Here is a 24,384-nt window from a genome sequence, read left to right on the forward strand (position 1 = left end):
TGTGTGTGTCCCACCTCGTCTTTGAGCATGGACTGATCTTCTAAGACAACCTGAACAGCTCAGTTGCAATCGATTGAATGCCCTGACAATACAATGATCTGGATGAATGAGAATATTCACAGGCTTATTTTTACATTGTATTAATAAAAACATTGATTGTACAGTTATAATGGGGTCAGTTTAACCCTGGAGCAGACTATTTCTATTTCCAGTGAATGTAAAAACCATGCATACAAAGCCAGACTGCTGAATATGCAGTATACAGAACTGTGTTCAACATAAGAGGTTCCACTGTATTGCAAAGAAAAAATGAATAGCAAACTGTCCAAAAATAATCAAGAAAGGAAACACAATACCAAAGAAAAGGTACCATTTGTGTTAAAGCATCATCACCCACTTTATGCTTTATGTTCTGCAGCATGAAGAGATGGGGGCTCCTCTTCACACACACATTTCCACACTTACTTGATCATGTGAGGCACGGTCACTTTGGAGTTCTCTTCGAAGACGCTGGTCATCAGGCCATTGCAACGGATGTTATCAATGCACTGGAGGGGGAGGGAAAAAAAGGGGGACAAATGAGGCTTGAAATAAGTTTTTTGTCTTGTAGGAATACTAGCAAGAAGTCGCTGTGTTTACAAAGCTCACCTCGAGGGAGCTGCACCCATGTCTGTGTTTTTGTATCACTAAGCCTCCACAAAGCCCAGTGGATACATGCTCCCGCTATTTGGAGGTTCTTGTTATTCAGTGGGTGTGTGTGTGTATCACCTGGCTAATATCGCTTGTCCACGCAGCCTTCTCTTGTCGTGAGGGCGCCAGCAGAACCACAGTGAATGAAGCCGAGTCAGACGGCTCCACCACCAGCTTAAAGTCCAGCTGACCAAATACTTGGCCTCCGGCTTTAGCTGAACAATAATGGAGAAGGAAGTTAACTAAGTGGAGCGTCTATCTCCATGTCTAGGTGTGTTTCTACATCCTGAGACGCAAGCAAATTAATGGACTGTTAATGTCAAAAGACCCTACCCTGACTTTTAAAGGGGTGAGCTGCTGATATTTAAAGGGAACTCATTTCTGTTCGCTTAGCACCTGACAGCCACTTAACCTTAAATGCGTGTGTGTGAAAGCTTACACTCTTCATCCCCAGCATCCGGCTCCTCGATCAGCGTGCAGTCAATAAGGGATAAGACGCCGCCTTGCTGCAGGAGTTGAGCAAAATTGCGGTCAAATGCGATAATTAAATAAAATATATGAAGAAAAGCGTGGTGGAGTCACCTTGAGGAGGTGCAATTTCCCTCCGGAGCTGCGTGTGCACACCAGGAAGTGTTTTGTGAAAAGGAAGCACTGCCTCTCCCCTTCTTTCTTCAGGGAGAGCGAGCCCAGTCGGACCTTACTGAGTTTGCCTCGCTCCACCGACGGCAGCTGGATGAGAGAGCCTGGAGCGAGCAGGTTTAGTTCAATGCAAATTTCTAATGCACATGTTGTTAAATATTCGGAGTGATGTTACCCCCTCAAAGGATGCACTATAACTACTACAAACATGATGGATGGTGATAAGAATCAATTAATTGATTGTGGAATTAATTGTTGATTAATGTATCTCATCTTGAAGTGACTGGCTTCAAACCAGCAGAGTTGCTGTTGTTTCAGTCTGAGCTAGTTGTCTAAAGAAGCTTAACGTTTTTCTTCTTATCTATCCCCTCCTGCTCCGGTCCGGTTGCTCCCATGTATATTCAATGAGGGCCCTGCATGCTGACGGCTGTGATTGTAATTAAACATGAACTATGTATGAAAAAGAAGTGGAAGTGATGAAGACTCACCCTGCCTGACGAAGGTCTGGCTAGTGTCCAGCAAGATGTCGCAACCCTCCACAATCATCCTCTCGATGGCCAGGTTTTTGCGAATATTCTCAGTGTCACTCACCTCATCGTGCATTACTCTGACCAAGCAAACACAAATCAGCTGATAATGTTAAAACAAAACAAGAGGTGAACATTTCGAAAAGAAGTTATATTTACCTGGACAGTTCCTCTAACTTGGACTTTGCAAACTCCAGACTCTTGCGCTCCACATGCTCGTGTGGAGTGTGCGCCAATAACTCATGCAGGGTGATGATATACCGAGGAATCTGACACAAGAAAAGGATATTATGAAAAATATGGTGTATTCACACAGTATCTCCCACATTTCAGCAGCCATTTTTATTATATTGTCTCATTTGACAATGCTATAGAAACTGGGATATACTTTAGAGTAGACTCAACACTTGTTGAGGAATGTTTAAGCTCGTTGAAGTATGAAAAGATGTACACCCTTTCAGAAGATACTGACTCTATTTCATTCATAAAAACCTATTTCAACAAAATTCTCCATAACTTTTCCAAACCTGGAACATGGGGTAGGTGAGGAAGGTCTCAAGCATCCTGCCCTCACAGGCAGCATTGGACTCGTACTGTTTGAGCAGCTTGTCAAAGTCTCTATTCTGCTTACAGTTGGCTAGAACCTGCAGACTGTACTGATGGTTTCTCACAAACTCCTGGTAGATGTTCAGCATGGGCAGCAGGATGTCAAAAAGGTCAGCTGGAAAGAGAACAACCAAAGGATGATTTTTGATTAATATTTACAGTAAATGTAGTGGTTTGACGGTAATACATGACAGTGTTCACTTTGTCTATGGAGATGTTATGTTATGTTATGGTTCAGGGAGGTGGGTGTGAACCAGTACCACTTACATAATCAGTGAAGTGCTTACCACTTGTTTCAAAAACAAGATCAGTGAGTCATTATGATGGAATACATTACAAAACCTTGAACACTGACTTGGCCCATCATGTGACCTCATATGGACCTACTAATCAATTACATTAGGAACATATTCTTACCTTCCTTTTGTACAGCCGCATTCCAAAAATGGAATTATTTAATTTGGGGGCTTAAGAGTCTATCCATCCATCCGTTTTCAATACCGCTTATCCTCAATAGGGTCGCGGGGGTGCTGGAGCCTATCCCAGCTGTCTTTGAGCGAGAGGCGGGGTACACCCTGGACTGGTTGCCAGCCAATCAGAGGGCACATATACAAACAAGTTGCCAATTAACCTAGCATGTTTTTGGAATGTGGGAGGAAACCGGAGTCCTCGGAGAAAACCCATGCATGCATGGGAGAACATGCAAACTCTACACAGAGATGGCCAAGGGTGGAATTGATCTCGGGTCTTCTAGCTGTGTGAACCACTCATCCAACTTACAAGTCTTCACATACGTAATAATGTGAAAACACTAAACACTAAAGACTAAACATGCAATGCACATGAGTACATTTTTTTACATGACATGTAAAAATGGCTGTCTATATGTGCCCTGTGATTGGCTGGCGACCAGTCCAGGGTGTACCCCACCTCTTGCCAGAAGACAGCTGGGATAGGCTCCAGCACCCCTGCGGCCCTCATGAGGATAAGCGGTAGAAAATGAATGACTGAATGAATGACATGTAAATGATTGGATGCAATAAAAGATTCTGGTGTATCCCAGGGGTTGCGCTCAAAATGCTTTGGAACAGAGATTCACAACTAGTGTGTTGCGACCCACTTTTTGGTCTTTGCCCCCCAAAAACTGTAATGACCCCAATGTCTGTGAACACATATTTATGGGCAACTTGGCCACGCGTATGCGAAGAACATCGAGTGTGGACTGCTATCCATCCGATACACAGTACGATATGGACATATCTATTGGAGAGGACTAAAGCAAAGCACAAAGCAGAAGCTCACACACTTGAAGCTGGAAGGGGACGGGATATTATGCTTGCAAAGTGTTCAAAAGTTAGCACCATCATTTAGCAGCCATTTTTCACCAATCATGTTCAAAATTATCAGACATGTGCTTGTTCGTCCATTAAAGGTATGTACCAAATTTGATGATGATTTGGCTAAACACTAAAGTTACAATGTTTTTTTTTGTTGAGCACATTGAGCTGTGTAAGTCAATCACACTTATGGGGAATAAATACAATTTAATAGAAATCTAGGTCAGTGCTTCTGATAATTTTTATAGGCCAGCTGATGATTAAATCCTAATAATAATCTGATTATATATGAAAGTACATACAGTCTATCTCCTCTTGACAGACTGCTGAAGTCTGTCTCCTTGGCGATGTTAATCTGTGCAGGGCCTTCTGTTTTAAGAGGTGAAAAACACAGAGATGCCTTCTAGCCTTGCTGCTTATTGTCTGCCGGCACAATGCATGTTCGTGTTGGTTAGACAGAGATAGGGAAATTAGTGTTTGCATGTATGTGTGTGTGGGTGTGTGTGTGCAGCATTAAGACGTCATGGCTGATGTTTGAAGAAGTCAAGCGGGATGGAGAGAAACTGTGACCTTGACGTCACAAAGCGACTGCAGACAATTCATAGTGTGTGTGTGTGTGTGTGTGTATCAGGGGTCAAGCAAACAGCTTACCCAGCACCAGAGTGGGCCAGTTGGCAATCCTGGCCTTCAGGCCTTGGTGGAAGATCTCATGTAGGAACATGATGGTCTCACTGCAACACAACACAACACAGCATTTACATAATTAACATGTCTGCTTTTTGATTTGAAGCAAATCTGGGCCATTTGTCCCTGCGCACCTGTTGAGGAAGATGCTGCTGACGTCGTCGTGGCTGATGGGGGGCTTCTTGGAGCTGGCAGCCATTCTTAGGGGCCTGAGGAAGCAGTTGACCAAGATGTAGAGCTGGTGGACGTACCTGTCGTAAATAGAGACATACTTAATGCAAGCTTGTTTGTTTGCCACATGGCTGCTGACAGAATTCATGTTTTAACATCATAATCAAATAGTCATATACTAACACTGCACCAGCATCAAAACAACATGCGGTCCACCAATACATATATTATAGATCACAACAGTGGGTGATGCTAGGTTGTCGTGGTAATGCCACAGATGCTTTTATACCTAAGCCAATGTAACATAGTATTTGACAGTTTGGTTCTGAGTTGGACTCTCAACTGACTCATTGTGGTGACACCCCCAAAAGCATTTTACAGCATAAAGCACCACTTCTTATGTTAAACTCCAACTGAAAACTTCACCTTTACAGGTGCCCTAACTCAGCTGGTGATGAGTCAATTAAAGCAGAGGCCGCTATTTGAGGTAACATGATACACAAAGCTTCATGTGAAAGGCCTGTGCCAACGGACGTACTCTGTCTCTGCTTCCACCATGTTGAAGACAATCTGGTTCCTCTTCCTCATGCTCTCAGCGTGAGGAGAGCAGATGTAGTCCTGCACGATGATCTTCCACTTCCTTCGACAGAGCCAGCCCCGCATGAAGCTCTGTACCTGAGGTGAGACACGCACATTGCCTTGTAGCAAGAGTATTATTTGGTTTAGCCCCCTAATGATGTGCGTTACCTTCTTGATTTTTTTAATGTCGGGATCTTCTGTTTCATGGTTGACGTGGTAAGGTCGCATACGCTCCTTTGTTTTGTTCAAAGCTACAATCTGCAAAAGACAAAATATTGTATTACTATAACAGGAATATGATACAATGTTTAAAAAAAGTATCTTTGAGATTGGCATCTATCATTCTGGTGAAGGTTGTAAAGCCATTTCTAAAGCTCAACTCACAGTTCATTTATTCATTCATTTTCTACCGCTTTTTCCTCACAAGGGTCGCGGGGGTGTTGGAGCATATCCCAGCTGTCTTTGGGCGAGAGGCGGGGTCGCCAATTAACCTAGCATGTTTTTGGAATGTGGGAGGAAACCGGAGTACCCGGAGAAAACCCACGCATGCACGGGGAGAACATGCAAATTCCACACAGAGATGGCCGAGGGTGGAATTGAACCCTGGTCTCCTAGCTGTGAGGTCTGCGCGCTAACCACTTGACCGCCGTGCCACCGAAGTCACAGTTAAGTTACCAATTATTTTAATATTTTGAGGCTACCAAAATATTCTACAGCACAGTACTAAATACAGTGTAGCTCATGCAGGTAAACCTAATGTTGTGGACAGTGAGTGTATTAATGATAAGTGTTTGTAATTATTTTTCCTGGATATTTTGGACAGTGTTAAGTGCACCCAAACTCAAATATGAGACCAGGTCGTTTATTATCCTATACCAGAGGTAGGGAACCTATGGCTCGGGAGCCTGGTAGGGCTCTTTTGATGACTGTATCTGGCTCTCAAGCATTTCTTACCACAATAAAAATGTATTTTTGCTAACATTTTAAAGTAAACATCACAGAAATAATATTAAAAATCAACAACTTTTTTATGCATTTTAATTCGTCCATCTATTTTCTACTGCAATACGGCCAACCATATCCATCTTTCTTGAAGATATTTTCCAGGTCAAACACCAAAACTCGATTCAGTAGTCTACCTCGGTCATTGAGATGTCAACATGTAAATGTAGACTTTCCTCCTTTAGTCAAATAGTCACCTAGCTAAAGCTGCAGAACCAAGCCTTCTGGCAAAGATGGCCAAAAGAATGAAATATACTGAGTATGGTGCAAAATTATGCAGCAGCAGAAGTTGTATTAATGGCAACAAGTATTTGATTTATTATTAGACACTGCGCTGCTCACAAAAGTGTGCTGGCCACACCCCATTGGCGTGGGGTAGTGTGCCTGGTCTTCGTAATTAGAGCCCATTATATCTAAAACTGTTGGTCTTACATAAAAATGCACACATTTTATTGCATTCAATGTTTAAAAAAATGTATATGGCTCTCACAGATACACATTTTAAAATATCTGGCCTTTATGGCTCTCTTAGCCAAAAAGGTTCCCGACCCCTGTCCTATACCGTTCTGAGCACTTGGGAGTGTGACTGACCACAACGAAGTGGGCGTGCCTGGAGGCGGGCCGTGGGGGAGAAGAAATGAAAACAGACCGTTTTTTGTGGGAAGCACAAAATCCAAAGAAATATAGCTGAATAGGTGCAGGTTGTGAAAAATCTAGAAAGCTTTCTGTGTTGGTTATTGTGTGTAGTTGCTCTATAGGAGTCCATTACTCAAAAATGAGCAAACGGTCCCCTTTAAGCAAAGAACAGGTTTTTGAAGAAAGATACTGGATGGGAAAACATCATTTATTTCTCTGTCTGCCCGTTTTTTGGGCAGAGAGAATGACTTTTAAAGACCCCTGCTAAGACACATTCTGTCAGTGTCAGCTCCTTCATAAGCGTTACATCAGCCACAAGTCAGATCAGCATTTAAAAACAAGAAACACTGCTATAGTGCCCCCTTTTTCTTTGGATTTGCACATAAGGAAAAAAATAAGAGCTTTTAAGGGTAATTGCACATAATGACTATTAAAACACAATGCTGCAAGCATGGCCGTTAAAAGCAGCACCTGCTTCTGTGAGCTGTAACATTAGTTGTTTTACCTTTCAGCCTTTTTGCATGAAACACCAACTAAAAAGCCATTTTACACACTGGCAGCAAATAGGAGGCTGCCAACTGTTGAGTTACAGTTGCTAGCTGTTTTAATTATTCATAAACACTGGGCAACACACACACACACACACACACACAAAGCAAGCGGGTGTTTTTAGTGAGAAGAATTGCCAGCTGCACAATGGCTCTCCAATTGTAATCTCTTTTCATGAGCGGCCCCATTACGCTGGCAGATGTTCCTTACCAAAAAAAAAAGTTGTTTGTTAGCAATTTGATCTGCGGGGATTCATAGGATGCGAAGACATCATGGAAAGAAAAGAATCCAAACCAAACATAAACATTTATAAGAGCCATTACTGAGTCACAACATAATACATAGCAGTGGAGATGTGATTTATGGCATTGATAGCTGCTGGTCCGCTAGGGGCCGATGGCGGCTTAGGGCAGGACTAGCACCACCACACACTGGCAATAACAGCATTTCACAACCACTTCATTAAAACACAGCAACTTTGCACCGTTATCTTTCACCTGGACAAGAATCATGAATCATAAAACTGATCAAACTGCCGGATTTACCTGAATGCACCTTTTGTAAAATGTAAAAATGAAAATCCCTAAAATACAGGAGCAATAGTCATTAAACATTTCATCAAAATTGCTAATTCAATGTAAATTGTCAATGTCAAATGTCAATTTCTCTTTTAAAACACATTAAAATACATAAAAAATATTAATTATAGTACAGTAAATAGGGCTGCACGGCGCTTGTGTGGTTAGCGCGCAGACCTCACAGCTAGGAGACCAGGGTTCAATTCCACCCTCGGCCATCTCTGTGTGGAGTTTGCATGTTCTCCTCGTGAATGCATGGGTTTTCTCCGGGTTCTCCGGTTTCCTCCCACATTCCAAAAACATGCTAGGTTAATTGGTGACTCCAAATTGTCCATAGGTATGAATGTGAGTGTGAATGGTTGTTTGTCTATATGTGCCCTGTGATTGGCTGGCGACCAGTCCAGGGTGTACCCCGCCTCTCGCCCGAAGACAGCTGGGATAGGCTCCAGCATCCCCCGCGACCCTCGTGAGGAAAAAGCAGTAGACAATGAATGAATAAATGAGTACAGTAAATATTATTTTATCACAAAACGGTAACTATTACTTAGAAATCCCACAGTTCTTGAATGTTTAATGTGAGCTGTGATTTTTCCTACCTTTTTTTTGTGATTGAACGCACCATCTACTGTTCTCCAATGCGTGATGTATGGATGTATTTGTATGTATTTTGGCCCTTTTTTCTGAACATTAACACGTTAACTTTGACAGCTCTGGTATATAATATTTACCAATTATTTTAAGTGATTCTTGTATCAAATTATAATGCAAAAGGTTTTCATCATCTTTAGTGTGTGTGTCCTATTCCTGCAGACTCTCCCTGTCCCTTCTGTGCTGCTTTTTCCATGGAAGCAGTTTTTGAGAATGAACAGTATTTTTATTTTTTTTCCGGTTAATTATGATTGTGAGCAAGATCGAGGAGGGGAGAAAAGTGTGTTTGTTAGTGTGCGTGATTGTGTTCAAAGACAAGCATATAGGCACACGCAGTGTTAGGTATAACAGTTGCTTGTAAGAATGCGATGGTTGGTCTTTATTCTACTCCTACGCTTGGACTACTGATCAATCCCTACATACCCATAACACATGCCTACAGGGACATGACTATACACTGTCGATATATAGCCTACGCATGTTTGTAGACGGTGTAATCACGGAGATGTGTGTAAGTGTGAGGAGAAGCATTACAAACAACCTTTTTTATATTATGCATGCAGTTTTTAGTGGGTGTGTATTTGGAATAGCATAAGGGAAACGCCATTACTGAATGCAAATATATCTCTTGAGAATGACCACATGTTTAAAATTGGATGTGTGTTTAGACTCACTGATCACAGGATCAGGCATACATGTACTTACCCCGTCGAATACAAGCCTTTATAAAGATAATAATGCTCAGTTTTTAATTAAAACCATCAGGCATGTATTAATTTAATGAGTTTACGATTGTAATTGCATCGTGGGAAATTGTGTTTTCCACATTTGGTGTACTGTCAGGGCTTCTACATCAAAACATCAAATTTCATCGATTCCAAGCATTTCTCAGGAGCACAGGCTCTCACAAAGGGCTGCCAGAAACAAAAAGTATTGGTTTGCTAGGCTATGCTAGGGAAAAAAAGCCAGAGCGAAGAAGAAATACAGAAGAGGTTCATGTATGTTTTATTCCTATTCCACTGAGCAAATAAGTCTTATGAAATCAAACTGTTGATGTAAATTGTTTTATACTATGATTACTACCGGTAATTATACAGTATTCTACAGTATGTACTATGATGCTGTGTGGTTATCATTTGCCTTTAACATCATCTGTATGCAGTTCTTGTATTGTAGCTCATTATGCAGGCATAGTATATACTGGAGTGTCTTATGTGCATTTACATCGTACCTCTGCTTTAAGCCTCTCGATCTCAGTGTCCTGGTCCTCTAATTGCGTGCGCAGCTGATTGGCCGCCACCTTCTCAGTCTCCACAATCTGTACCAGGTGGATGTATTTCTGCATGAGCACCTCTCGCTCGATGATGATGTCAGAATAACTGAAGAAGGGGAGAAAAGAAAGTATAAGGCATGGTATTTCGCTTATTAAACTGTGCTCATAGAAAGCTTTGGGGTCGAACTTCCCAGCATATCCCTCCTTTGTTTGGTCCTCCCTTCTCATGAACTTGATATTGCTTCTAACGTGTCTTTGTATGAAAGGAGAGGGACTCCCCAGGCAACCCCAAGCCTGACCACCGACATACGACCGCCCGCAAGGCCCCACTACCCCATGGAAGCCCAGGTGAACTATTTTGGTATTATTATGACTATATGCATGGGCAGGTATCACATTGTAATGGTATGATAACCTTGGGCAAAATTTGACTGTTGAACAGACATTTTGAAGCAATATGGAACATGACGAGGATGACGAGAGTGGCAGTACCAGTGACGGCACTTAATACTGCTACGTATTAGCGTATTTTATCATTTACTATACATTTTAAGCTACAATGTGGAGTGTCAATACGTGTTTGTTTACAATACAAGTGACTAAACGATGACATGTGCGACATTTTAGGTTGAAATACACACTAAATCCACACGCTACAGAATGCAAAACTCTACCAGGGCGCACGTCTTGTCATACCAGCGCTGCTTGATGGTAACGAGGCAGCTGACGTCGCGACTAGCTATATTGCAACATGTTGTCGACATTTTTCCAACACATCTCACTCCTGTGGTTTCAGCACCTCAAAGCCCAGCTCTGATGTGTAAAGTGTAAAAGTGACTATAGGGGTGTTATTTCATATTTAGAGGGCTCTAATCATGGTAACTACAAAAAATTTACATTTCTTAATATTGAATCCTACTTTGCAGAAATGTACACAACGTGGCCTGGTCTGGAACCAAATAGCAGTAATCATCGAGGGACGACTGTACTGCTCTTCTTTCCATTTTGACTATTTTTGGGGGTTTTCTTGTTTGTCAGACTTTTAGAATGTGTGGCGGGCACACCTGGATCACTCGATTAATCAAAGCAACAAGTTTCAGATTAATCAACAAAAAAAAACAATTGGTATAGTTGAAGAACACTATATGGACCTTTACCGAGGCCGCTGAATGCTGATAGGTCGGTTTATCTTGTGTACCTGGCCTGCTGAATGACTTCCACCCACTCGTCACACTGCCCCTCCTCCTCTGTCCGCAGCTCCAGAGGCTTCTGTCCATCATGGCCGAACACAACAAGGAAATAGTGCTGCAGACAGAGAAGAAATGAATCAATGTCACAAAAAAAAAATGACTCCCAAACTGTACCGCATTAGCAAACCAACATGTTTTGGTTGCTCATCTGAGTCACAGCAAAGGGGCACATATGGTGCAGACATACGGAGATGCTGCCTTCCTCGTCATTTGCTATTAACGCTCTTTCACTGTAACCGGAGACGTGAAATTGCCCGTTATTGGTATGAATGTGGCAGCACGACGGGCCGCGTGGTTAGCGCGCAGGTGTTACAGCTAAGCGACCCAAGTTCGATTCCACCCTCGGCCATCCCTGTGTGGACTTTGCATGTTCTGCCCGTGCATGCGTGGGTTTTCTCCAGCTCCTCCGGTTTCTTCCCACATTCCAAAAACCTGCTAGGTTAATTGGCGACTCCAAATTGTCCATAGGTATGAATGTGAGTGTGAATGGTTGTTTGTCTATATGTGCCCTGTGATTGGCTGGCAGCCAGTCCAGGGTGTACCCCACCTCTCGCCCTCCAGCACGAAAATGAATGAATGAATGCAGGAGTAAAAAAAAAATGTTATTATATGCAATACATTGTATACATTAATGCAGCATCACCTAAGCAATAACTTACTGCTGTATGCAAGAAGTCACAAAACAATGTGGCTACATTTTATAACTTTGCACGGTGAACATTTTTCCACAAATTTAAACATTCATTCATTTTCTACTACTTATACTCACGAGGGTCGAGGGGGTGCTGGAGCCTATCCCAGCTGTCTTCGGGCGAGAGGCGGGGTACACCCTGTACTGGTCGCCAGCCAATCACAGGGCACATATAGACAAACAACCATTCACACTCACATTCATACCTATGGACAATTTGGAGTCACCAATTAACCTAGCATGTTTTTTTTTAAATGTGGGAGGAAAGCGGAGTACCTGGAGAAAAGCCACGCATGCACGGGGAGTACATGCAAACTCCACACAGAGATGGCCGAGTGTGGAATTGAACTCGGGTCTCCTAGCTGTGAGGTCTGTGCGCTAACCACTAAAACGCTGAGGAGCACTAATTTAAACAAAAAAACACTATTTATAAAAGTTAAAATAATGCCGGCAGTTGGAGCTGCTACTGGTAATCATTTATGTTGATGTGAAGTTATGTAAATACACATGTAGAACAGATTGAAGTAGGTCATATTTATGTTTACAGTAAACGATGATGCTTAGAGTGATGCACAAGGAAGTAAACTTCCGAAATAGACTATCACATTGTACTTTGTACATCGTGTTTTGATTTGACAAAACTTAAGTGACATTACACATTACAACATGCCACATGTTGTGAAACACTGAGTGCAGGTTGGATTGCAATGTTTATAGTGTGCGCAAGCATTTAATGTGCGGTTCCAATCCTGCTTCATGCACTGCCACTCCCATATTATGTGGATTATTATTCATGGTAGTGATACCATAATACACGGTCTCTGCTGCACAAGACAGCTTTTGTCCAATTATCCTCACGTTTTAAGGTTTAGCTGTATGTGCCGTGAACATGTATGTGAATACCAAAAGGCTTGAGTGAACACAAATTGTACAAAAGCATAGACATGTTTTCATGTTTCACATGTTTTGGGGGGGGGGCATGAGGTACATACAGTCCCTGTAAATACTGATACACGATAAATGATATCGGACACTGTGGTTCTCAGCTTTCAGCTTTTGATATACCCTTTAAACATCATATGTTTGTATTGTTTCTTGAACTGACTCATCGTACGCCATTGTTTGATTTCCTAGTGTAGGAGAAAGGACAAAGAAAGTGGCTTATTTTTTTGTCTTTTTCTGTCAGCTTATTCGTTCGAATTCCTTCTCATGTGAACTGATGCATAATAGTACAATTAGACAGGCAGACTGGACCATTTTCATTCTAAGATGGGGGTAATGGTTCTATAACTTCATGTACATCTTGTCAGGAGACACATGCCAAAACATGCAAAGACCTTCTTTGGAGCATATTCAGCAACGTTGTGTGAAGTATAGAAGCTTTTATTCCAATGCTTGTGTCCTGGGGCAATGGGTTAGCACAAGAGCTGCTATTCTTAGACGAGCAAAGACTCTGAGCTCTGAGTGGACTTTGGCTCTTCACCTATCATCCCACTTTGCCTCCTCTCTAAACCCACTCCTCCTCCTCCTCCTCCTCCCATCTCAGCATCCTCATGCTTCCATGCTTTTCTTTTGTGTCTCAGTGAGGATTCAGTGAAGCAAACAATCTAGAGGAGACACACATTTGCCCCCCCAATAGCTTGGACATGCTACTGGTTGGGGTTATTGGGACAAAAACATCCACATCTCCATCCTCCTATCTTGTCTTCTTCTTTTTTTTTTTTTAAATGTACCTGTCACTTTGATTCAGTGGTTGCGGGAACATTATTAAATCCACGCTAATCAGCGCTGTAACAGTCTTTGACAGAGAAGCACAGAGGCATCCAGAGAAGAGAGAGAGTTACATAATATTTAAGCGCTTACATCTTTCTAAATTGTGTCAGCAGCAACTAACAGGATAGCATCTCCATGGCAACGTGATATCCGACTTTGCCTGCTTCCTACCGCAGCCTCCATGGCTCTTTGCATTTTGAACTTGCATTGATCCATCGCACAAGTTAAGGCAATGTAGGAAAAGGGGCGGAATATGAAAAAAAAGAGTAAATTCTGAAATGAAATACACAGCGTGTATAATTTAACAGCTGCACAGTAAATACGTAGAGCAAACCTTTTTATAGAAAATAGATTTGGCAGAAAAAAATCAGCAAAAATATGAATCCATATTTTTTCAGTATTAAGCTCCATATTAAGTATAATATATGTCATAATCAATTAATGATATATGTAAATATTTTTTTTAATTCAAATATTAATACTACTATACCATAACTGTATGTGGCCTCAGTTGGTATCTTTTTCCAGTACAACCTCACACAGGTGATTGTACAGTTATTATATATATATTTGTTTTTTTAACCATAGAGCACTAATGCCAGTAACTCATTTATTTCATTAATTGGTTTTTCAGCGCATATGCATGCATTCATGCCTCTCTGTTATGACGACCGGAACAGAAACGGATGTTAAAACCCTCCACCTCTTTAAAATATCCCAAGTAACTTTAAGTATGTACATTTTTCTACTTGCATGACAGACATGTTTATTATTGTGGTTCTATCTGGCACTGCACAACTTAAGCTGTGACTAATACTTGGTACTTAGCTAAATAGAGTATTCATTACATATTAGAGGTCTACAGCTTAGTAACTCCCCCTGTCATCTTCCCAACGCAATCATTTCACTCTCTTGCTCACTCTACCTTCAAAGGGTCACCAAGGTAGCCCCCTCATCCTTGGCGTCTTTCACTGTAGTGTCGGAAATTCCATTAAGACAAATAAAGACACGGGCCCTTTTCCTTTGAGAAGTAAAGAGGCACAGAAGACCTATTTTGAGTCTTTCACTCGCTCACCTGAAACCTCATCTGAAGAGGAAAATGAGGGAATTTAGTGTGTAGAAGTGGTGCACAATGAGGGGGCGCTAATTGTATATGGGTCATTAAGGTCCACCAGCTGGGAGAGGAGCAGGGAGTTTTTTTGGAAACATAACACACACACACAAACGGTAGCATCACATAACTAAATGCATCTCCAGGTGCAACACCCATTTTCTGATTAAAGATCAGATAGGAAATTGGACTGTAAGTAATATATTCATTAGGCAAATGATGACCAAGAGAGATGTAGATAGATTCATCTGCCATGAATATTAAAAAGGAAAAATGACAGCATCTCTCCCCTGACGAGCATGAGTGACTGGAATAGACAGCGATGATGCAAGCATGCCGTCTGTTTTGTGAGCTGCACTCATTGATGGACACATTTCTGGTGCGGAATACTACACAAGAACTTAAGAGATGACAACACTGGTCTGTACATCACAACAAATCAATACAAATGACAACTGATGCCATGGAAATGCCACAAAGGCTGTAATCTCAAGTCTCCTAGTCTCCTACAGTCTATGGGTGTGTGGTAACAGAAATAACCACTGGGGTCTCTAATTAGCAAGCAAAAAAATATCAATGTACACAGCTATGGCTGTAGGCAGCCTCCTGGTGTAACTTAACTCCACAAGATGGCAGCAGCTGTATTTGTAGTATCATGAGTAGTGGGCATTCAGTAGTTCTGTCGACTGTACCTCCGCATGCACTTTAAAATGTTGTGTCCGTTACTTAACTTCAGTTAACTCATCTGCAGTATTCACGCTGGCTAAGCAGTTGGCATCTTACCGCTATTACAACATTGGTTCTGTTGCTGTTGTGTTGTGCTATATACTTGTTAAGAGAGTTAAGTTTTCCATTCTACTTTATCTTGTACTCCAAATCAGTACAGCTAAAAAAAAGTTGTACAATTAAGTTTTTTTCCAGCCATTCAGAGGTGGACTTGCTGGTGTGTTTTGGATCATTGTCTTGCTGCAGAACCCAAGTTGGTTTCAGCTTGAGGTCACAAACAAATGGTCAGGCATTCTCCTTCAGGATTTTTTGGTAGACAGTAGAATTCCTGGTTCCATTTATCACAGCAAGTCTTCCAGGTACTGAAGCAGCAAGACAGCCCCAGACCATCACACTACCACCACCATATTTTACTGTTGGTATGATGTTCTTCACTAGATGTAATGGGTCACACACCTTCCAAAAAGTTCAACTTTTGTCTAAAATGTTTTCTGGCAAAATTGAGACGAGGCTGAATCTTTTTGTGGTTTTTGTTTTGGAACTCTGCCACGCAGGCCACTTTTGCCCAGTGTCTTTCTTATTGAGGAGTCATGAACACTGACCTTAACTGAGGCAAGTGAGGCCTGCAGCTCTTTGGATGTTGTTGTGGGGCCTTGTGTGACATTTTGAATGAGTTGTCAATGTGGTCATTTTAGTTGGCCGGCCACACCTGGGTAGGTTTACCACTGTTCAATGTTTTCGCCATATGTGGATAATGGCTCTCACTGTGATTTGCTGGAGTCCCAAAGCTTAAGAAATGGCTTTATGACCTTTCCCAGACTGACAGATCTCAATTACTTTCTTTCTAGGGGGCAACAGGGTCGCAATCGCTTTTGCAAACAGGGCCATATAGGTATGGATTTTTTTTCCTTTCTTACTAATAAAATATTTCATTTAAAAATTGCATTTTGTGTTCAGTTGTGTTGATTAATTTAAATGTTTTGCATAGAAGCGTGGAAATGCTGGCTGAAGGTAACAACAATTTGTTGACAATATGAACCAGGCTAAAGGCTAGACTGCGAATCCGATTCCATCTGTTTATTCATGTCATGCACTAATGGGGAGTACCTTTACATTTGATTATTTAAAATGTGTTTCATAAATGTGTCAGGCATATTTACGTCTTACATACATAACGTATTTTTTTTTATCGGTGTGGGTAATCTTTGAATGTAACCCATAAAAACAGCAGGGTTCATTCATTCATTTACTACCGCTTTTCCTCCAGAGGGTCGCGGGGGTGCTGGAGCCTATCCCAGCTGTCTTCGGGTGAGAGGCGGGGTACACCCTAGACTGGTCGCCAGCCAATCACAGGGCACATATAGACAAACAACCATTCACACTCACATTCATAAAACAGCAGGGTTCTACTCTAAAATTTCATTTAATTATTTCAAATATTAGACAACTTCAAAATGTTTAAAAAATCTAATGAATGTAAAAAAAATCTTCATAATGTACTACAATAATTTAAAAAATACTTTCTCTCTGCAAATAAATAACATATAAAGAATAATGCCTAAAAGCATGAATAAAATCAGGCAGCTGGTAGAAAAAATACAAATAATCAAGCAGCACCGATTTGTCGTACATGCTAAATCCTGACATGACAAGACAGTAAAATCATAATCATCCATTTGGTTGTTACATCAGAAACAATACAAGTTTGCAATAAAAAACAAACAAACATTCGACTCGTCAAATGAGTGGGCTCACCCTCACCTCCCCCAACCCACCCACCAGTCTTCTGGCTCAGACTTCTATCTCTCCTCGGTCCCTGCTGGGCTTGCACAAGGCCAACAAAGTCTATTTTTTTTAACATGCTGCAGGGACATGATGAACAAAACCAATCAATGTTGCATCCCAAAATTTAGGAACAGCTACAGTGCAGTTCCACTCTAGTATAAAATAAATGTTCAGACTGTAAACACAGAATAGTTTTTATAATTTTTATCATGCCATATAACCTTTATCATCATCATTGAATGCACATATTAAGCCTATTATTCCTTCATTTTCTATTTTACACTGGCTGTGTTTGTACATTGCCAGGAGCATTATAAGCATCTTCCACTATGGGTCCATAAATGTCACATAAAGGATTTTGTTCTTCCAGTGCAACAGCAGTGCTGCCTAAATCCAGTAAATCTGCTTTACTGTGTGTTGTCTTCTTCATATGAGCTTGTAAGACACATGAAGTCCTCACAGGGTGTGCCACCTCTCCGCTCTGTGTGGCTATAATAAATACAAGCAGCTCCAGCGATAACATTAACATCACACTAGCAGAGACTCCATGCCCCCCAGAGCGTTATCATCCACTGGGTCCCTACTACTGTCATACTGTTTATGTATGAAGATCATATATACACTGGTATGAAAGGGCATACTATATGAGTACCATGCAACAAGAGATCAGAGACATTACCAGAGATAATGATGTTCATTTTCAAGGACACTGGTACTGTATTAAGCAATACAATCATTCAATGTATGCTTTTTTTGTGTAAGATAGCTTACGCGAGGGTGATTATTTGTCAAAACATGCACCTTTTGTCTGTCCAATTATTCACAGAAAGAATGAACCACACGGTGGCGCTGTTATTAAACGTTTTATTGACTTGATATTTCTTACACGGTACTGTAACTTTCAGGTGCTTGGTCAAAATTTGGTACACACATTTAGGGGACTGACAAGCCCATGTATGCCAAATTTGAGCAAGACTGATTGTATAACGGGGCGGCACGGCGGTCAAGTGGTTAGCGCACAGACCTCACAGCTAGGAGACCAGGGTTCAATTCCACCCTCGGCCATCTCTGTGTGGAGTTTGCATGTTCTCCCCATGGATGCGTGGGTTTTCTCCAGGTACTCCGGTTTCCTCCCACATTCCAAAAACATGCTAGGTTAATTGGCCACTCCAAATTGTCCATAGGTATGAATGTGAGTGTGAATGGTTGTTTGTCTATATGTGCCCTGTGATTGGCTGGCGACCAGTCCAGGGTGTACCCCGCCTCTCGCCCGAAGACAGCTCGTGAGGAAAAAGCGGTAGAAAATGAATGAATGAATGATTGTATAACATCATGGCTACCATTAAGCAAAACATGGGACACAGGTGACACTTGGCCAATGATTGCACATAAGTCATTTATCATTTGGTTAATGATAATGAAAATTCAAGGATATCTGTATTAAATGTATGCGACCCAGTCTTCCAAAGTAATACATATGAGCACACATAGGGGGCGCCACAGATGGACACAGTCTTTAAAAATTGGAGGCAACATTCATTCATTCATTCATTCATTTTCAATCGCTTATCCTCACGAGGGTCATGGATGGTGCTGGAGCCTATCCCCGCTGCCTTCCTGCGAGAAGCGGGGTACACCCTGAACTGGTGGCCAGCCAATCACTGGGCACATATAAACAAACAACCATTCACACTCACATTCATACCTATGGACAATTTGGAGTCGCCATTTAAACCTAGCATGTTTTTGGAATGTGGGAGGAAACCGGAGTACCCGGAGAAAACCCACGCATGCACGGGGAGAACATGCAAACTCCACACAGAGATGGCCAAGGGTGGAATTGAACTCGGGTCTCCTAGCTGTGAGGCCTGCGTGCTAACCACTCGGTTGCCCAACATGCAACATAGTTTTGAAAACTTATACCATGCAGTGCAGTTCAACTACAATATTACTGAAATTGAATATTTTTGTAGTTAGAGCATAGAAAATCTGTTTATGACTTTCTAAATGTTTTTTAAACATTATTACAGCCTTCTTGACATTAATTAGCACCCAATATAGTAGACATGCAATAGAAAAGAAGTCATAAATACGATTAGCATTGACAACTTAGAGACCTGTGTAGAATACTACTCTACTGCTGCTGTTTGTGGTTAAGAGACTCACACTGCACTTCAATCACTTACTTAACTCACACAGTCAACATTCAGACAGGAGCTGCCACTCTACACTGCTAACCTGCTAACAATCAACTGTACTAACTGATGTCACGCACCTCACTTCCCAGGCCCTGCTTCTTAAAGGCTCACACAAGTCACAGATTTTTGTTCATATTTGTTCATTTCTAGGCTTCAAAATGTCAAATTTGGGCAATAAATATGTACAATTTGTTTAAATATGCATTTGTAATAGTAATAATAGACCACATTCAACCCCAAAACAACAATGTTCCAACTGCAATGTAGCGAGGGCCGACCTGACTGTGTTAATGAAAACTCAGCATTATTATTTCTGGAAAGGATACATTTTGAATGCAATTCTTGCTTTGGACATTTTTTGGTGTGTCCCAAAATTGACATAATTCCCATGACTGGGATAAAGCATTCTCAACATCCAAACCTCATGTAACTACCATCTATTGGCAAAAAGGTCCTGTGTATTTAAAAACCATGTTGTAGCTGGTGAGAATGCACACCCCAAATTTGGTAGTGTCATCCCACCTCCTCCTGCACCAACTCACACCCACCCACTGTATTAACCCACTGAAATCACCTCGTTGTCTAAGAATAAAACCGCTTTAGATCAATCTATATCAGACATGAAAACATAAGGACAATCCCATAGTGTGCTCATTTTTTTCACAACATTTGTGGCGCCCCCTAAGGGTTGTAGTCAAAATTGCTGTGATTTTTTGCTGTGCAATTGCCTATTGCGGTGATCAATAATCAATGCAACCATAGGAAAAAGGTGGAGTTTGTGTTTGTGTGAGTACACAAAGCACAACTGGGAGCGCACTGGTGATCGAATAGCTGTTCCACGGTCGCTGTGGAAACCATTCAGACCAGTGTGAATGCACTCCAAATTATTTGAAGGGTTTATATCTTTGTCAGAGTGCAGGGAAGGCGGTAGGCTGTGTGCATTGCATCGTGGCTCACTGTGGGGGTGTTATGCTGCAGGATGCACACTAAAACAATCCCTAAAAGTTGGCAATCATCCTTTTTATAGGTATATAAAGGAAACATCATCGTAATTAGTTGCTTTATGATTTCTGAGTGCAAGGCTATGTACTGTACGTGTGGCAGCACACATGCTTTCAGCTTAAGGCAGATTGAAAATAACCCTAATTAAGCGTCACAGCTGTAGTGCAAAAGCGAGGCAGGATGGGGGAGAGCTTGCTCATATCGGAGTACTAATACTGTTATTTTTTTTAAAAAAAGCACATTATTGAAAATATCCTTGAATTTCGAAATTGAAGTTCGTAAAAACACAGTGTTGCAAGGCGATGAGAGGTGATGCTGAATTTCCCTCACTGACCATATTAGTTAAGCTAATCAATGGTATTTTCAGAGATAACAGTGCTCACTCTCTGCACTTCTTCACTGGAACTATTCATTCATTCATTTTCTACCGTTTATCCTCACAAGGGTTGCAGGGGTGCTGGAGCCTATCCCAGCTGTCTTGGGGCGAGAGGCGGGGTACACCCTGGACTGGTCGCCAGCCAATCACAGGGCACATATAGACAAACAACCATTCACACTCACATTCATACCTATGGACAATTTGGAGTCGCCAATTAACCTAGCATGTTTTTGGAATGTGGGAGGAAACCGGAGTACCCGGAGAAAACCCACGCATGCACGGGGAGAACATGCAAACTCCACACACACAGAGATGGCCGAGAGTGGAATTGAACTCGGGTCTCCTAGCTGTGAGGTCTGCGCCCTAAACAGTCGTCCGCCGTGCAGCCCTCACTGGAGCTACATCTCTCAGTATGATGCAGCCACATTTATAAACATGCAGTATTAGTTCATGCTTGTCATGTTTGGTTTGGTTAAAAGCAACTCTGGTGTGTTTTCTTTGCTAGTTCTGTGTGCTTGGTCAAGTGCGAATACAATCACCCGCGGACCATGCGGACCAAGACCATTTGAGGGATGGGTGTTGGTCCACTTGCAAGTGAACTCTGGTGCAGTTTGGTTGATTTGAGCCCAAATGAGTACGCTACATGGAGCAAAAACATGGATTAGTGTTACAATGACAGCAACACCCATGAAGAAATGACAAATATGTAAGACAAAATGTCACGTCTGAGCTTTTGGATAGTGGCTTGACCCTGAGGATGCAGAGAGCAGGACCCAAAAGCAGGTGAAAAAAAAGGTATATTTAATAGTATATGCAATGCGGCAGGAGAACAAAAGTCACTGGCACGCACGAAGCATGCACACACAAAACGACAATGATCCAACAAAAGGGTACCGTGCACACCAGAACTAAATAGGCATAATTAGAAACAGGTTTGGGTGATAATCTCAAAGCAGGAAGTGAATACAAAAATAACAGCATCCTAACAGAAACTAAACCTCGAAAAGGGAACATGAACAACCTGCCACGCCGGAACCGACAAAGCCTGTGACAGAAAATGCAGTAAATCCAAGTACCGTGAAGTGAGTAGTTTGTGAGGGCTAAAAACACTCGGTTTCAAAAGGCGTGGTAATATTGCTCCTTTGTGATGTCACAGAGGGGCAGACTTCCTTATATGGTTCATAGTTAGGAAGCATTTTGGGCGTGTGACCAATCACACTACAGTGGGCATGCCCGGAGGCAGGGCGATGGATGGAAAAAATTAAAACAGACAGTTTTGGCAGGAAGCACAAAGAATAAAAGAAAATACAGCTGGAATAGGTGCAGATTCTGGAAGATCTAAAATGTTTTCTGTGTGGGTTATTGTGTGTAGCTGCTCTATAGGAGCCCACAACTCTATTCAAAGGGTCAGCTTGGCAGGATATTCAGGAAGTCTGCATCAATACTAAGTTAAAGTTAAAACTGCTCATTTTGGAGTGGCATTTTACTGTGGCCAATCTAAGGCACACCTGTACATCTTTGAGTTCACAAGTAAAATCAACTGTTTTTGCTGAGTGTGCATTTTTAAGTATATTCCTTGTTTTTTTTCCTACTGACAATTAATTTTGTTTAGACATTCACTCTTTAGTCACTAAAAAACCTGCCCAATAGATTCCCCTCAATAATGCTGACAAAGCGCACCAGCGATGGATATAAGCCCTAGCAACAACAACAATGCAGAGGAGGCAGCATCCAAGACATTAAAATCCTCGCCTATGACTGCTTTAATCATGCAGCACACACTTTAGCATGACGCTTTGTTTAGCAGTTGGAAATTAAACTCAAAGAGCCACAAAAAACAAATATGAAGGAGTTGATGTGATCTTCTAGTCCGTATTCAGCACTAAATCTACTTGTTGCTTGCTGCCTTGAGCAGCTGTCAGTGTGCCACAGTCTTCACCTTCAGCTGTGCAGTTACAAGCAAATTCAGCGTCTATACTGCAACACAGAGGAACACCAATGCTTGCCCTTGGAGGAGGATCACCTGCAGGGAGGAGTTGTTTGACACTGCAGGGATGATATCAAATTGTGCTACTGCGGGATTCTGCAACTTTATATGGCCGTAAGGAGGCAAAATGAAGCATGTAGACATTAGGCACACCCACACAAGCTAATGAGTCAACACCACACATATTCTGGCTAATGATAATAAAGCTCACTTTTGGGATAAAACTATGTTTCTTATAAAGGGTACTACATCACACTGAGAGCTGTTTGATATAAAAAGAGTAGCATGATGCAGTGAATTGTTACACCATTGCAAACTACAACCATTCAAATATAGTAGATTATTGTCCTGATGTTTTATGCGTTTGTGCCATACAATACTTTTACACATTGGATTAAATTGAAGGGAACTGAGTTAGAGATTTGCATACTTTTGGTGTTTATGGATGAAGCGTGTCTTCTGATAAAATGTCCCACCTGTTTCTCCAAGGCTTCTTTCCCAGTGGTGGACATTTTGGGTGCCGGTGTGCGCTCGCAGGTGCACCCTTCCAACAGGTAAATCCCAGCTGGGCGGGCGCTCTGCTCGTTGTCGAAGTAGAAGAGAACATTCTGGTAGAGGGCGAAGAACTTGTCGTGCCAGCGGCTGTTCTCGGCCGTCTTCTTACTCAGGTAGCCGCGCTTGGTGCCCTCTTTACGCGCCACGGCAGACAGAAAAAGCGCATGGCCTTCGTTGTAACGCACGCTCTTCTGCATTTTGACCACTCCGAAGATCTGCTTCTTCTTCTTCGTTTTCACCGCTTGGCCATGTTCGTGTCAAAGTTTTTTTTCTCCACCGGACTCAGAAGGGCAGAGCCGCGCGTAAAAGTTGTCCAGCCGGCGGAAGCGCTGCGTCCGCGGAGATCCTCATGTGGAGAGACGCTTGAGGGGAATCCATGGTGCTCATTCAGAACTTAAATGGTGTGGGAGAAAACGCGCGACTGCGTGTGTGTGTGTGTGCGTGTGTGAGGAGAAGCCTCAAGAGGACGAGGATAGAATGACAGCGGAGATAAGCGCTAATCGGCTTTGACCATAGTCAACTCTCTCATGCACAAACACGCACATACACATTCTCACAAGCACCGCCCTCTCTGTCGGTTCTCCTCAGCAAATGACGCTCACACTCATACTAAAAAGAGAAGTTACAGGAGTGTGTGTGTTTATATATTATTAACGACCTCGTTAGTCATTTTAGCTATAAATCCTCCAAAGTAACTAGAGGGGATGCTGTCCCTAAAATAAAAAAAAAATAAAAAAATCCAATGGGACTTCTGATAGGAATGCTACCGACATAATTTGTAATGTGGCCAAACTTTGCAAGTGTAAACATTCATTCATTCATTCATTTTCTACCGCTTATCCTCACCAGGGTTGCGGGGGTGCTGGAGCCTATCCCAGCTGTCTTTGGGCGAGAGGCGGGGTACACCCTGGACTGGTCACCAGCCAATCACAGGGCACATATAGACAAACAACCATTCACACTCACATTCATACCTATGGACAATTTGGAGTGGCCAATTAACCTAGC

General features: G+C 42.0%; 1 protein-coding gene across 3 annotated transcripts in view; it reads right to left on the reverse strand.

Moving 5' to 3' along the window:
* LOC131128256 (ras-specific guanine nucleotide-releasing factor 2) overlaps positions 1 to 23,878 on the reverse strand; it is a 39,122-nt gene extending 15,244 nt beyond the window's left edge. The window contains exons 1-14 of one of the 3 annotated variants that reach the window (XM_058070932.2): positions 23,298 to 23,876; positions 11,118 to 11,224; positions 9,878 to 10,025; positions 5,402 to 5,491; positions 5,193 to 5,329; positions 4,618 to 4,734; positions 4,451 to 4,530; positions 2,384 to 2,577; positions 2,016 to 2,125; positions 1,818 to 1,936; positions 1,273 to 1,433; positions 1,130 to 1,196; positions 769 to 905; positions 466 to 548 (exon numbers count right to left, since the gene is read on the reverse strand). In XM_058070932.2, coding sequence (XP_057926915.2) covers positions 466 to 548; positions 769 to 905; positions 1,130 to 1,196; positions 1,273 to 1,433; positions 1,818 to 1,936; positions 2,016 to 2,125; positions 2,384 to 2,577; positions 4,451 to 4,530; positions 4,618 to 4,734; positions 5,193 to 5,329; positions 5,402 to 5,491; positions 9,878 to 10,025; positions 11,118 to 11,224; positions 23,298 to 23,573 — 1,826 coding nt within the window. In that variant the 5' untranslated portion in view covers positions 23,574 to 23,876. Of the gene's footprint in view, positions 1 to 465; positions 549 to 768; positions 906 to 1,129; positions 1,197 to 1,272; positions 1,434 to 1,817; positions 1,937 to 2,015; positions 2,126 to 2,383; positions 2,578 to 4,450; positions 4,531 to 4,617; positions 4,735 to 5,192; positions 5,330 to 5,401; positions 5,492 to 9,877; positions 10,026 to 11,117; positions 11,225 to 23,297 lie in introns of all 3 variants that reach the window. The other 2 variants (XM_058070933.2, XM_078789635.1) reach the window with 2 other exon arrangements.
* Positions 23,879 to 24,384: the final 506 nt, after the last annotated feature.

This window comes from Doryrhamphus excisus, linkage group LG3, assembly GCF_037039965.1.
Source record: "Doryrhamphus excisus strain RoL-2023G ecotype Guam linkage group LG3, RoL_Dexc_Guam_v1.1, whole genome shotgun sequence".
NCBI classification, from domain to species: domain Eukaryota; kingdom Metazoa; phylum Chordata; class Actinopteri; order Syngnathiformes; family Syngnathidae; genus Doryrhamphus; species Doryrhamphus excisus.